General features: G+C 47.5%; 1 protein-coding gene and 1 long non-coding RNA gene across 6 annotated transcripts in view; one reads left to right on the top strand and one right to left on the bottom strand.

Annotated features, from left to right (window-relative positions):
- The window catches only part of RBKS (ribokinase), a 115,340-nt gene that overhangs the window by 36,974 nt on the left and 63,985 nt on the right, over positions 1–14,381 (bottom strand). For 3 of the 4 annotated variants that reach the window (XM_089326626.1, XM_002709946.6, XM_089326627.1), the window contains one exon: positions 8,480–8,668. In XM_089326626.1, coding sequence (XP_089182752.1) covers positions 8,480–8,668 — 189 coding nt within the window. Of the gene's footprint in view, positions 1–5,453; positions 7,266–8,479; positions 8,669–14,381 lie in introns of those variants that run through there. The other variant, XM_008254584.5, reaches the window with a different exon arrangement.
- The window catches only part of LOC149128161 (uncharacterized), a 60,557-nt gene that overhangs the window by 23,237 nt on the left and 22,939 nt on the right, over positions 1–14,381 (top strand). The window lies entirely within an intron of this gene.

The raw sequence follows: 14,381 nt of genomic DNA, 5'->3' as shown, positions 1-14,381 counted from the left end.
AACCCCCAAATGGCCGCTACGGCCGGCGCGTTGCGCCGATCCGAAGCCTGGAGCCAGGTGCTACCTCCTGGTCTCCCATGCGGGTGCAGGGCCCAAGCACTTGGGCCATCCTCCACTGCACTCCCGGGCCACAGCAGAGAGCTGGACTGGAAGAGGGGCAACCGGGTCAGAACTGGCGCCCTGACCGGGACTAGAACCCGGGGTGCCGGCGCCGCGGGCGGAGGATTAGCCTAGTGAGCCGCGGCACTGGCCCTCAGTTCAGTTCTAAAAGAGTATTTCCAAAGGTCATGCACTGTCAATAAAGTGAGTCTCCTGTGGCACAGCAGGTAAAGCCTCTGCCTGAAGTGCTGGTATTCCATGTGGGCATCAGTTCGAGTCTTTTGGTCTAGTCAGTCTTTTGTGTCTAGTCAGTTTGGTCATTTGGGGAGTGAATCAGATCTCTCTCTGTCTCTATCTCTCTCTGTAACTCTGCCTTTCAAATAAATAAATCTTTAAATACAAAAAAAAGTGTCTCAGAAGGTCAAAATTTGAAGGAAATAGGAGTCAGTCAGTGATTAAAAAAATAATATGGCAGTTAGAAAATTAGCCTTGTTACTTTATAGTTATACTTCAACACCCAGGATTCTATCATTTGCCCACACAGTATTTTAATCTCCCAACCTTTTCTCAAGAGTTGGCAATCAACCGAGAGGGACACTCAAGCGTCTTTCCTGTACCAGAAGTTTTGGGAGAGAAGTATGTGAAGGCTGATAAAATGGCCACACAGCTCCCTCAGGCTCCAAAGTAATTTCATTTTGAAAAAAAAAAAAAATTATTTATTTGAGAGGCAGAGTCATAAGCAGAGAGAGGGAGAGACAGAGAGGAAGGTCTTCCATCTGCTGGTTCTCTCCAAATAGCTGCAACAGCTAGAGCTGAGCTGATCCAAAGCCAGGAGCCAGGAGCTTCTTCTGGATCTCCCACACGGGTGCAGGGGCCCAAGCACTTGGGCCATCTTCCACTGCTCTCCCAGGCCATGGCAGAGAGCTGAATCGGAAGAGGAGCAGCTGGGATGAACTGGTGCCCATATGGGATGCTGGTGCCACAGGCGGAAGCTTAGCCCACCATGCCAACAACAGTGGCCCCTCCTTAGTGATTCTTAACAAATGCAAAGTGTGGGTTGATCAGAAGGGAGAGGAGAGGAGGAGGGGTGTGCTGGGGAAGCTGGAGGAGCGTCCTGGATAACACCAGGCAGTGCCCACGTGCTGCTGAGTACTCCTAGCCCTCCCAGCAGGACAATGGCGGGGCAGGAAACGGTGTTCAGGCTGCCAGAAGCGAGAAACACCGCTTAAGGTCACCTAAGTCCCTTGGTTCTAATTCTGGAAAAATCAGTTTGGCTTTCTAATGGTGGTAGTGGCAAGGGGGGTTATGGGTGGAGCAAAGGTCACGCTAAGATGGGAATAATGGCCCCCCAAGTGCTGGGTTTTCAAAGACTGACTGTCATTCTGGATGGTACCAAGGAGGTGGCTTCATGGGAAACCAGCCTTGAGAGCAGCCTGGATTTCTGAAGGCCAGAGCCCTGGATGAGGGGGATACACCAAGAGGAGGCCACCATGGGAACCTGTGGGTAACTGGGCAACCTCTCCTCCGAATAGAATGCTTCCATGCGAACCGGAACAGAAATGATCCCCATCAGTCAGGGTGCAGTCTCAGGATCAGAGCGGATTCCCAAACCCAGAGTCCTCCCCGGGGCATCCATGCACTCAGGCCAATGCTGCCTCATGCCTCGGAGCAGCTCTGAGCATTACAGGAGTCAAATGTAATGGGCGGTGGCCGGCGCCGCGGCTCACTAGGCTAATCCTCCGCCTTGCGGCGCCGGCACACTGGGTTCTAGTCCCGGTCGGGGCGCCGGATTCTGTCCCAGTTGCCCCTCTTCCAGGCCAGCTCTCTGCTGTGGCCAGGGAGTGCAGTGGAGGATGGCCCAAGTGCTTGGGCCCTGCACCCGCATGGGAGACCAGGAGAGGCACCTGGCTCCTGCCTTCGGATCAGCGCGGTGCGCCGGCCGCAACGCACCGGCTGTGGCGGCCATTGGAAGGTGAACCAACGGCAAAGGAAGACCTTTCTCTCTGTCTCTCTCTCTCACTGTCCACTCTTCCTGTCAAAAAAAATTAAAAAAAAAAAAAAAAGTAATGGGCGGAAACAAGGACGCACAGAGTGGGCATGATGCATCCCCCAGCGCGGACTTGTTTGCTCTCAGCTCCTGCTATACTCTGAGGCAGGATGTGTTACTCTACAGTGGTGCATTTTCAGAAGGTAAGATTTGGCCCATGGGCTGAATCTCGAGATGAGAGTGCTGATCTGTTTCTGGAACCCATATATCAAGAATTGTGCGGAGTGTATAGGCAAGGGCTAGCTCATGTTACATCATACCACATGAATGTGCTAATCCTAAAATATTACCGTGCTTACCCAGGGGTAACCCTGACTAGGAAGAGGGTATTGGGTGCAAGGCTAAACACAAGAAGCAAAGCTCCTTGCCTTCAGGTTGGAAGGGATAGAGTGAGGACACGAGCACCTGTCACTTGGCGGCTGAGATTCAGGAACACAGAAATGGGAGAGACGCATCTGTTACGTCTTCCAAACCTAGCTGAGGACATCTGCAGCTACTGCCGCCATCCCAGGCTAGTACAACAGGAAAAACAGATGCAAAAATAGAAGTGATATACTCAGCTATTAGCGGCGAGGCAAAACTGAATATAGCAGTCTGCAGCAGCCAGCACCAACTCAGAACAGGACCTGGCCTCGTCCAGGCAGGAGGACAGCACGCCGACTGACCAGTGATGCTTCTTCCATCTGTGTCAGCCCTGACTTCTCAGTAGGGGGTTATGAGGCAGTGAGCAGTGAGGTTGCAGCCAGAGCAAGTAATGCCCCCCTGCCAGGGCAGCCAGGGAGCCCGGCTGCGAGGAGAGAGCGCCCCCCTGGGAGTCCGCACCTCGCCGTGTGCATCAGCTCCTCTCCGTTAGGCGTAAGAGGCTGAGCAGTTGTGTGCAGAACAGGGAAGACTTTTAAAATGAGTGCTAGATGAGAGGATAAAGAGAGCATAAGAAAGAAAAAGGAGACCCTGATCCGGAAAATTACCACCCTGGTTCCTATCAGATAGTATTAACTCTGCCCTGCCCGGGGGAGCGGGTATGGGGAGGATGCCAAGAGCCCACTGTGTAGACCCAGCAGGGCCATTCAGGAGACCCACTCACTGGGCATGTTCCCAGATGCAGCTTTGTGGTTGTTGTTTGGCCTGATTTGCAATTTTCTAAGTTGGGATATAATTTAGTATCCTAAAACTCACTCCTTAAGAGGAACACTTTAGGGGCCAGGTTGTGGTATAGTGGGTTAAGCTGCTGCTTGTTGCTGGCATCCATTCGGGTGCCGGGTTCGAGTTCTGGCTGCTCCACTTCTGATCCAGCTCCCTGCCGATGTGCCTGGGAAAGCAGCAGAAGATGGTCCAAGTGCTTGGGCCCCTGCCACTCATGCGGGAGACCCATTTGGCCCAGTGCCAGCTTCCATTTGGCCCAGTGCCAGCCATTGCGGTCATATATTTGGAGAATAAACCTACAGATGGAAGATCTCTCTCTCTTTCTCAGTGTTTTCAAATAAATACATCAATCTTTAAAATGTACACCTATTAGTGAGTTTTAGCTTTTGTGCAAGGTTGTCCAATGATCACCACGAATTCCAGAACATTTGCATCATCCTCCAGAGGAATGCAGTACCCACGTCCCCAGCAACTGACAGTTTACTTCCTGTCTCTGTGGACTGACCTACTCTGGATACTTCATATAAATGAATCCCACACCATGCGGGCTCTCATGTTGCCTTCTTTTACCTAGTATAATGCCTCCAAGGCTGAGTCATGCCATTTTCATTCCTTGAAAAAACAGTTATTTAATAATTTGATCATTTTAAAGTGTAATTCAGTGGGATTTACTAGATCACAATGTGCAACCATCTTCTTTGTATCGTGTCAAAACACTTCCCCATTCTAAAGCAAAACTCCTTCCCCAGTAATCAGTTTCTCCCTATTCTCTCTCGGAGCCCCTGGGAGCCCCAATCCATGATCTATGTCTATGGATTTATCTATTCTGGATATTTTATATAAATGGAATCATATGTGTGACCTTTTGTATCTGGGTTCTCTTTCTCTTTCTTAAAAGATTTATTCATTTGAAAGGCAGAGTTACAGAGAGAAAGAGAAGGACACACACACACACACACACACAGATAGAGAGAGAGGTCTTCCATCTGCTGGTTCACGCCCCAAATGGCCACAATGGCCAGAGCAGGGCAGATCTGAAGCCAGGAGCCAGGAGCTTCTTCTGGGTGTCTCAGGTGGGTTCAGGAGCCCAAGCACTTGGGCCATCTTCTGCTGCTTTCCCAGGCCACAGCAGAGAGCTGGATCAGAAGTGAAGCAGCCAGAACTTGAACCGGCACCCACATGGATGCTGGTGTCACAGGTGGTGGCTTTACCTGCTACGCCACAGTGCCAGCCTCATCTGGATTCTCTTACCTTGTATAATGCTTTGATGATTCATCCATGTCATAGCAAGTATCAGTATTCCTTTTAATGGCTGAATAGTATTTCATCGCGTGGCTATACTACAGTTTATTTATCCATTCATCTGCTGATGGACACTGGGATGTTTTCCACTTTTGGCTATTATGAATAATACTGATATGAACATTTGTATATGACTTTTTGTGTGGAAGCATGTTTTTATTTCCCTTGGTATATTCCTGAAAGTAGAGTTGCTGAAACATATAGTTAACTCATGATTAGCTTCCAAGGCACTTTTGGACTGCTTACCAAAGTGGCTACCCCATTTTACATTTTTACCAGCTACGTATGAGAGGTCTAATTTACCTACATCCTCAACACCACTTGTCAACATCTGGTTTTGATTATGGCTACCCCAGTGAGTATGAAGTGGTCTCATTGTGTGTTGTTATTTTTTTGTTTGTTTTAAAGTCAAATCCATTTCTGTACATAGTTTCGAAAGACAAGCCTTACAGTGTAAATGCTCCATTCTTTTCCACTCCCATTTCCATGAGGCAAATACTTTAAATTCTTAGTGGTTTCTTCTGGTATTTATCTTATATTTCTGGTAACGTGCTTATACTGCTATTTTTAAATCAGTTTTAGATACTATCTCTTGACTTCCAACTATGGAAGATGAACATTTAGTTCTCTTCTCTGCTCCCTCATGCATCCAAGCAGACACTCATTTTATCCTTCCATCTTCACAATATGATTACAGCTCCATTTTTGGTCAAATCAGTAATTGGCACTTGCATTGTTATGACTATGCATTTACAGCCACGTGATGTTCAGAGATTATATTTACTCAATCATACTTTTCCTCCCTTAGATTGCAGATGACCTAGAGGGAAAATTTTACTTCATTTTTTTCAATTTATGTAGGTTTTTTTTTTTAAAGTGTGGTTTCTTCTTTTAATTTTGAAAGGCAGAGAGATAGAGACAGAAGGAGAGACACAGAGAGAGAGAGACAGAGAGAGACAGAGAGAGAAAGAGAGAGAGAGATCTTCCATCTGCTAGTTCACTGCCCAAATGGTCTCCACAATTGGAGGAGGCCAGGCCAAAGCCGGGAGCCAGGAACTCCATCTGGGTCTCCCACATGGGTGCCAGGGGCCCAATGACCTGGGTCATCTGCTGCTGCTTTCCTAGGCAAATGAGCAGGGAGGTGGATCTGAAGTGGAGCAGCCGGGACTCGAACCAGCACCCATTGTAATGCAGTTGTTGCCAGTGAGAGTTTAACCTGATACACCACATCAGCCTCCTGCAGCTTTCCACATAGCAATTACTAAATCCATCTTCAAATTCTGCAGGAAAACTAAAAATCTCTAGAAAAATTCAAACAGATGGGATATTCTATTTCTTCTTTCTCGCATTTGGCATGCAGTCATATCTCAATTAGTATTTGTTGAATGAATGAATGAAAACATCTAACCACCGAACCAAAAATCTAGAGTCAGAGGAAACCTTACAGACTACTTCCTAACTATCTCAACCACTTCTCAGTTCACAGTGTGAATGTAATGAGCTCATCTGATTTATTGAAAAATACTTTTTACAATTTTATGTTAAAAGGAGAGACAAGGATAGAGAGACAGAGACCTTCCAACTGCTGATTCACTTCCTAAATGCCTGCAAAAGCCAGGGTGGGCCAGGCTGAAGCTAGGAGCGTAGAACTTCATCTGGGTGTCCCATGTGGGTGGCAGGGACTCAAGTACTGGGCCATCACCTGCTGCCTCTGGGGGTGCACATTGTCAGGAAGCTGGACTAGGAAGGGAAACTGGCCTTGACCCCGGGCACCCTGACATGGCATGTCTTAACTACTGCTCCCAGTGGCTGACCCAGAGAGCTCGGTTTAGGGGTGAGCTATCTGATTCCTTGAGGGGTCAGCTGACCTACTAAGTGACGGCAAGCTTTCAGGAGCAGGGACTGGACTCCAGTCTCCTGGTCTCAGAGCCCCTCTTCTCTGTTAAGTTGCTTCCACAGACAACAAAGGTCACCTGTCCTGAATGGGATGTGGGCTTTATCCTTCCACCACCTTCAGTTTGCTGAAGCTGAGACTCAATTGCAAGTGCTAAGAATCCACACGGAAGGGCACAAAATAGTATCAGCACAAAGCAGAAATCAGCACTGTCAATGCCGTCATCAGTCAGGCTCTATGAAGTCAGTCCTTCAACACGAAATCCCTCGGAGGGCCACTGCCACTAATGTCCACGTCCACGTTTCCCGGGCTACTCTTGGCCTCCGGTCCCCCGTGCAAGCAGTGAGTTTCCACATGACTGTTTTACAGTGGCACACGTGGTTTTGTCTGACCACTACCACTCTGCCATCCTCTGATGAGACTTTGAGTTTTATTTGACACCAGGGACAGGGACATGCCACGGGGCACGGTGTGGGCATGGAGCTGCCAGCGACCTCTGCGAGCAGAAGACCTGCCTGCGCTCAAAGCCCACTCCAGGGGGCAGAGCTGGCAGGGAGAGAGCACGCCAGCCAGCCGTGAGGACATGGCTGAATTTTCCACATCTGCTGCATCTGCACTTCCGGTCAGGTGCACCACCCAAATCCCCTGTCCTGCGAAGGCCCGTGTGGGGCTCACAACCGAGAGGAGTGGCGACTAACACAGGCACTGAGATGCAGGCTGAGCCCCTTCTGTGTGTCCAGTCCACGCAGGTCTGAGGTCTTCGCAGACCGCTTGTGTTTCCTTTCGCAAGAGAATAAACTCGAATAAACTTTTGTTTAAAAGGCAATCGCTCGAATTCATGTTCCTGTGCTTCTTGACAAAACAGAAAAACCCTCAATGGTTTCAGAAATGACTTACTACGAAGGGAGCAACATCACCATGCAGGTTTTCTCAAATACGGATAAAGTGCATTTTGAAAGATGTTAACAGGATGTTAAGTCAATGCTGTACAAGTTTCCTTGCAGTTACGCATTTTTCAAAGCACATTAGTATCTACAGATTTATCAGATCCCCTCAGGCTTGGTTTTTGAAAAATGACCACATTTTAAAGTTATTTTTCAACAGAAAAACAAACCAAAACATTTCTGCAAGTAATAAATCATAAATCACTTTTTAAAAATCTACAAAATCTGTATTCTTCCTCAACAATAGTTTTTTGTCCCTAAAGTTTACTTACTTTTCTGGTTGGTTCTTCTGAGTTTTAACAATAAAATAACCATTTTTATTCCCCTAGCCGTAGGGGAACCTGTGTCAGACTTGTTTCTCTTTCATCCGACTCTAGTCCACTTCCCACACTGTCCTTAACCGAGTGCCTTACACAAAAACACCTGTGTAGACTTCATATGCCTCCTTTTGAACTCCTAGCCCTGTTACTTACTGGCAATGTGACCCATGGGTAAAGTAAGGGTAGTAACAGTACTGGCCTCATTAAATTGCTGTGGTGTTTAAATGAGATACATACAAAAAAGACACAGCAGGCATGCAGTGAGTGCCAGCTGTTATTATCAGCTGGCTACAGAATGACCTCTGCTAACCATGCTTCTTGCTATTCGTTTCCAGGAGGCTTGTTTACTGCGCATAGACTGTAAGCCCCAGGAAGGCAGGGACCTTCCCTTGTTCATCGCTATCCTCAGCACCTAATCCATGACGGGCACATAACAGATGTTCAACAAGTACCTACTGAATGCATGTAGTGAGCACAGGTATAATGTTACTGAATTTCAGATTTTGACCATGGATGAGGAAACTGAGGTGCAACGCGGTTAAGCGACTTGTGTGGAGTGCCACCGTGAGTTAGGGCAGGGTTAGGACACCTCTCCTGTCTGGTTGGTTTTCTCATCCACGATAAGGCTTCCCAGGCCTGCTCATGGCCAATAGCTCAGGTGTCATGTCTTAGTTACTAAGTAGATAATTATTTCCAAGGACTAAAAGGATTCTTAAGTTTTAAAACCTACCGTGGTATCCACAGCCTTGACTTTCTCGGTGGGAATGTGCTTCGGGACACGCTCTGTCTGCGACAGCATCACACACCCTTCAGCCCCTAGGGTGATGATCACGACCTGGCAGCCCCGCTCCAGCAGCACGGAGGCAGCCTTCCCGGCGTCCGCGGGGCTGCCCACCGTGAGGCCAGTTAAAATTTCAGCCTGCAACACACAGAAGTGAAAAAGTAATCCGGATCCAGATCGGATTTGCTTTTCTAGAAAGTGTCTTTTTTTTTTTTTTTTTTTTTTTTCTGGTAACAACCAGTGTAATGGGAACCCTGAGGGATGCTGGTACAAGAAAATAAATAAAACAACAAAAACTAGCTATCAAGGGCCTTCTCGGGGGCTGGCATTGTGCTGCAGCAGGTTAAGCTGCAGCCTGCAATGCCAGCGTCCCATATGAGTGCCAGATCAAGTCCCAGCTCTCTATTCATGATCTGGCTCCCGGCTCATGCACCCGGGAAGGCAGCACAGATGTCCCAAGTGCTTGGGCCTTTGCCATCCATGTGGGAGACCGGGATGGAGTTCCAGGCTCCTGGATTTGGCCTGGCCCAGCCCTGGCTGTTGTGGCCATTTGGGGAGTGAACCAGCAGATGGAAGACCTCTCTCTCTTTCTCTTTCCTCTTTCTCTCTCTCTCTGTACCTCTGTGTAATTCTGCCTTTCAAATAAATAAATAAATCTTTAAAAAAATAATAATTTTCTTAGGTATGGTTCCTTTTATAAAATGCTGACGTATTCAGGGATGAATGATCAGGCCTGTAACTTACTATCAACAAATATTTGTATTTATTTTTTTAAGATTTATTTTATTTATTTGAAGGCAGAGTTATACAGAGAGAGGGAGAGAGAGAGCTCTATCTTCCATCTGCTATTTTACTCCCCTAAAATGCCTACAATGGCCAGGGTTGGGTCAGGCAGAAGCCAGGAGCCTCATCCAGGTCTCCCACGTGGGTGCAGGGGCCCAAGGATTTGGGCCATCCTCCGCTGCTTTTCCCAGGTGCATCAGCAGGAAGCTGGATTGGAAGCGGAGCAGCTGGAACTCCACAACGCCAGTCCCTTTACTTATTTTTCAACAAATAAGGGTAAATACAAATGGGGAGTCTGGCATTGTGGTGTAGTGGTTAGGCCACCTCCTGCAACACGGCATCCCAAATGGGCCCCAGCTGGAGCACTGGCTGCTCCACTTCTGATTCAGCTCCCTGATAATGCACTGGGACAGCAGCAGAAGATAGCCCAAGTCCTTGTGCACCTGCACCCTGTGGGAGACTTGGATGAGGCTCCTGGCTTCGGTATGGCCCATCCCATTGTGGCCAGCTGGGGAGTGAACCAGCAGATGGAGGATCTTCCTCTCTCTCTGTCTTTCCCTCTCTCTCTGTAACTCTGCCTTTCAAATAAAGAAATCTTTAAAAAATAATACAGGGGAGGGGGGAGCAAATGCTAACTGTTCAGCTGGAAGGTAGGGTGTTGGCTGCTTCGTTGTTCTTTCAGCTGTTCTGCCTGTATGATAATTTTTGTAATAGTTGGGGGATCAAAGAGAATTCTACAAAATAAAAAAGGAGGATGGGGGAGGAAGGAAAGGCCACCACAATGACTGGTATGCATTGTAAATTTGGGCACCTGCGGATGTAACCTCCAGTCCTGTCTTGGCCCCTGATGCCTGGCTCTTATTGCTGGCTGTAGCTACGCATGTCTGCAGACTGCGCGTTTCCGTTGTGTTTGCTTCTGCTGGAGAAGATGGAAGCAGGTTAGGGGAGGCACTGATCTGGAGCGAAAGAAGCCAAGCCCTGGCATCCAGGAGACTCCCACTACTCAGCAACTTGATGACTTTCCCCAGATCACCTAAAGCCTGCAAGATGAGGGCCTTGGAGAGAGCCAGTACTTCTTCACCAGAATCTAACAAGCTCTTTGGCTGAAGTGGGGGTGAGGGCCTTAGGCCTGGATTCCTTGTTCCTTAGGGACCCCGCTAGCATCTCTGGGAAAACTCTGTGGTTCTGAAATAGGCAGCTAAAAAATCGCTGAACCGGGCCGGCGCCGCGGCTCACTAGGCTAATCCTCCGCCTAGCGGCGCCGGCACACCGGGTTCTAGTCCCGGTCGGGGCGCCGGATTCTGTCCCGGTTGCCCCCCTTCCAGGCCAGCCCTCTGCTGTGGCCAGGGAGTGCAGTGGAGGATGGCCCAGGTGCTTGGGCCCTGCACCCCATGGGAGACCAGGAAAAGCACCTGGCTCCTGGCTCCTGCCATCGGATCAGCGCGGTGCGCCGGCCGCATCGCGCTGGCCGCGGCAGCCATTGGAGGGTGAACCAACGGCAAAGGAAGACCTTTCTCTCTGTCTCTCTCTCTCTCACTGTCCACTCTGCCTGTCAAAAAAAAAAAAAAATCGCTGAACCATGTGAATGATATGATATGTAAATTTCTTTCCTATTTGAAAGGCAAAAAGACAGGAGAGAAGGAGAGAGAGAGAGCGAGCAAGCGAGCGAGCAATATCTCCATTCTACCAGTTCACTCTCCAAATGCCTGTTAACAGCTGGGACTGTGCCAGGCCAAGGCCAAGGCCAAGAGATGGAAATTCAGTCCAGGTGTCTCTGTGAGTGGCAGGAAGCTAAGTGTTTGAGCCATCACCCGCTGCCTCCCAGGGTGTGCCTCAGCAGGAAGCAGGAATCTGGAGACTCCCAACATGGGACACAGACATCTCCGCTTACTTGCTGCACCAGTCACCCCTACGTGATGATTTTTGACTCAAAAAGTGTATAACCAAATTCTGTCTTTTCTGTGTTACAACTTACCCATATGCTCTTTCTTCCAAAGACTGCCTCCCTTATGTTTGCTCTGAATGTGCCCAAAGGAACCCTTTTTGTTGTATATAAATCATCTCGCAAGTGTCTGCTCGTTCTAGGCTTCCATGTTCTCAGTTGCACAGGCTTCGAGAACTTGACCATGTGCCTCAGGTTTCCACCTTCTGTACAGATCCTTTCTGAGTTGGTTATACTGTGAGGTCACTTTTTAAAAAAAAAATAAATTTTGCTTTGCTCTTCAATACTGGGACCACTTACGTCTGTCTAGTTGAATGGTCTACTTCAGAAACACTGACGTGTCTCCTCAAAACCTCTTATAAAAGTATTCTTCCATGACAAAATCTTTAACCTAACAAATAATGCTACAAACATCCATGCACCCACGATCTACCTTTAACAAGTCTTCACATTTTACTTCATTTGTTCCAGATCTTTCTTTACAGAAGCTAAATGATACAAATTATTTAGCAATGTGCTTTTTTCTCCTTAACATTTAATTCGAGTTGACACATGTGGTTCTATTTCTTTGTTTCTTTTCAACACCCAGTATTTCATACTGTAAACATCCCAGTTTCAATACAATCTATTCTTTTGATGGACATTTTGATTTGTATCCATTTTCCTCTTTAACAAGCAGGAAAATCTTGGATGTTCTTGTCATTTATATGTAATCTGTTTTTTTCCCCCTCTGGCTATTTAAAAATATTTTTGCCTTCATTCTTGATTTTACGTGGTTCTATCAGAATGTTCACAAATAGGGAGTTTATTTATTTATCTTAGGTGTCTCTTTGTATACTTTTGACCTGAGGACTTATGTCTTTTTTAAATTCTAGAAAATACTCTGCAATTTTCCTTCTAATCTTCTTTTTCTTTAGCTCCCTCTATTCTCTTCAATAGACCATGTATTGGTGTCTCTCAGGCTATCATTCTCTAAATTCTTCTGTAATATATAAAAATATCTTTCTTTATGTGTTGCTTTCTAGGTGAACTGAGTTTGCTACTCTAAGTGAATTGATCCCAATTCTCTCTTGGGGCAGGCATTTAGCCTGACAAGACACCTGTGCCCCATACCCGAGTACCTGGGTCCAATGCCTGGCTGTGGCTGCTGACTCCGGCGTCCTGTGAAATGGACCCTGGGAGGCAGTGGTGACTGCACAAGTGGTTGGGTTCCTGTCACTCACATGGGAGAACTGGATTGCATTCCCAGCTCCCCGATTTGGTCTGGTTGGGTCTGGCCCTGCCCAAGCCATTAGGGGAGTTTGAGGAGTGGGCTGGTGGATAGGAGTACTTTGTCTCTCTCTACCTCTTGAAACAAAACTTCAAAACTCTTTCAATTAACCAACTCCAATCTAATGTTTATTTTTTAAATGAGTGATTTTAAAAAATTTCTAGTGTAACTTTCATTTTCAAGACTTTTAATTAGTTGTTTTTCATATTCATACACCACTGCTTTCATGAAGGTCTTCCACCCACTGGTTCACTCCCCAGCTGGCCACAATGGCCGGAGCTGCGCCGATCTGAAGCCAGGAGCCAGGAGTCAGGAGCCAGGAGCCAGGAGCTTCTTCCGCGTCTCCCACGTGGATGCAGGGGCCCAAGGACTTGGGCCATCTTCTACTGCTTTCCCAGGCCACAGAAGAGAGCTGGATCGGAAGTGGAGCAGCTGGGTCTCCAACTGGTGCCCATATGGGATGCCGGTGCTTCAGGCCAGGGTGTTAGCCTGCTGTGCCACAGCGCCGGCTCATCATACTTATTTTAAAGTTTTTTTTTTTTTTTGCCTTGTTTTATTACTTTAATTTGACCTTGGACAAATTCATCTTTACCCTGATTTTCTGGGTAAACTTCATAGTATTATTTCTTCATTTGCAGGATCACTCTGCTCACTGAGAGTTGGAAAGTCATCTTCATACTTCAGCTCCCACAAGGCTTATCCCTACGAGATTTATAGTTAACATCCACCAGGCCCCTGAGGGTCTCTAAATCGGAGCCAGGTTTTATACTGGCAATATGGACTTCCTTTTCTGCTGTGATGGGGCTATTGCCAGTCCAGTCTCTAAGTGTGGTTAGCTTAGTTTCCCTACTTGTCAGAGGCAGCTGTCTTTGTCCCCTTATCTCCTCATGCTGTGGCCTCAGACAGCAGGGGCAGCAGCTTCCTCTTCCTGGTATTGTTAGCAGGGGCGCCCTGCCCAGACTGGGCACTGCTCCAGTCTCCATGAGTGGTTCGCTTCTGTGTCCCTTACCCATAGGAGGTGAGCTTCCTGCCACTCTGCCTGCTTGTGGGGCTGGTGTATGGCACACCATCCAGGCTACATACGTGGAGTTATTTATCTTGTTTTTGGGCTTGTGACTATTTTTAAATTATCTCTTAACATTTATGTATCCGTGGTTTGTGTGTGGGGCAGAGAGAGAGTGTCTTATGTACAACTTTACACTACTGTGATTAGAACTCATCCATAGAACCTTTGAGCTTTTAATGTTTTTCTTTTTTCAAAAAAGATCCACTTTACTTATTTGACAGGCAGAGTGACAGAGGGAGAGGGAGAGACAGAGAGAGAAAGAAATCTTCCATCCGCTGGTTCACTCCCTGAATGGCTGCCATGGGCTGGGCCAGGCCAAAGCCAATAGTTGGAACTCCATTCAGTTCTCCCACATGGTTGACAGGGCCCAAGTACTTGGGCCATCTTCTTGTGCCTTCCCACAATATAGCAGGGAGCTGGATCAGAAATGGAACAGTTGGGACTCCAATCAGTGCTGGGGTATAGATGCCAGCATTGCAAGCAGCAGTTTAACATAGTGACTACAATGCTGGCCCCTATTTTTTTCCATTAAGTTTTGTTTTAAAGATTTATTTATTTATTTATTTGAGAGGCAGAGTTATAGACAGAGAGAGGGAGAGACACAGAAAGAGGTCTTCCATCTGCTGGTTCACTCTCCAAATGGCCACATGACCGGAGCTGAGCTGATCTGACACCAGGAGCCGTTTCTTCCAGGTCTCCCATGTGGGTACAGGGGCCCAAGCACTTGGGCCATTCTCCACTGTTTTCCCAGGCCATAAGCAGAGAGCTGGGTCAGAAGAGGAGCAGCTGG

The sequence above is a fragment of the Oryctolagus cuniculus genome, chromosome 2, assembly GCF_051225735.1.
Source record: "Oryctolagus cuniculus isolate XC-2025 breed Fujian yellow rabbit chromosome 2, ASM5122573v1, whole genome shotgun sequence".
Taxonomy (NCBI): Eukaryota; Metazoa; Chordata; class Mammalia; order Lagomorpha; family Leporidae; genus Oryctolagus; species Oryctolagus cuniculus.
The sequence above is the reverse complement of the archived record's forward strand: the minus strand, read 5'-3'. Positions and strand labels throughout refer to the sequence as shown.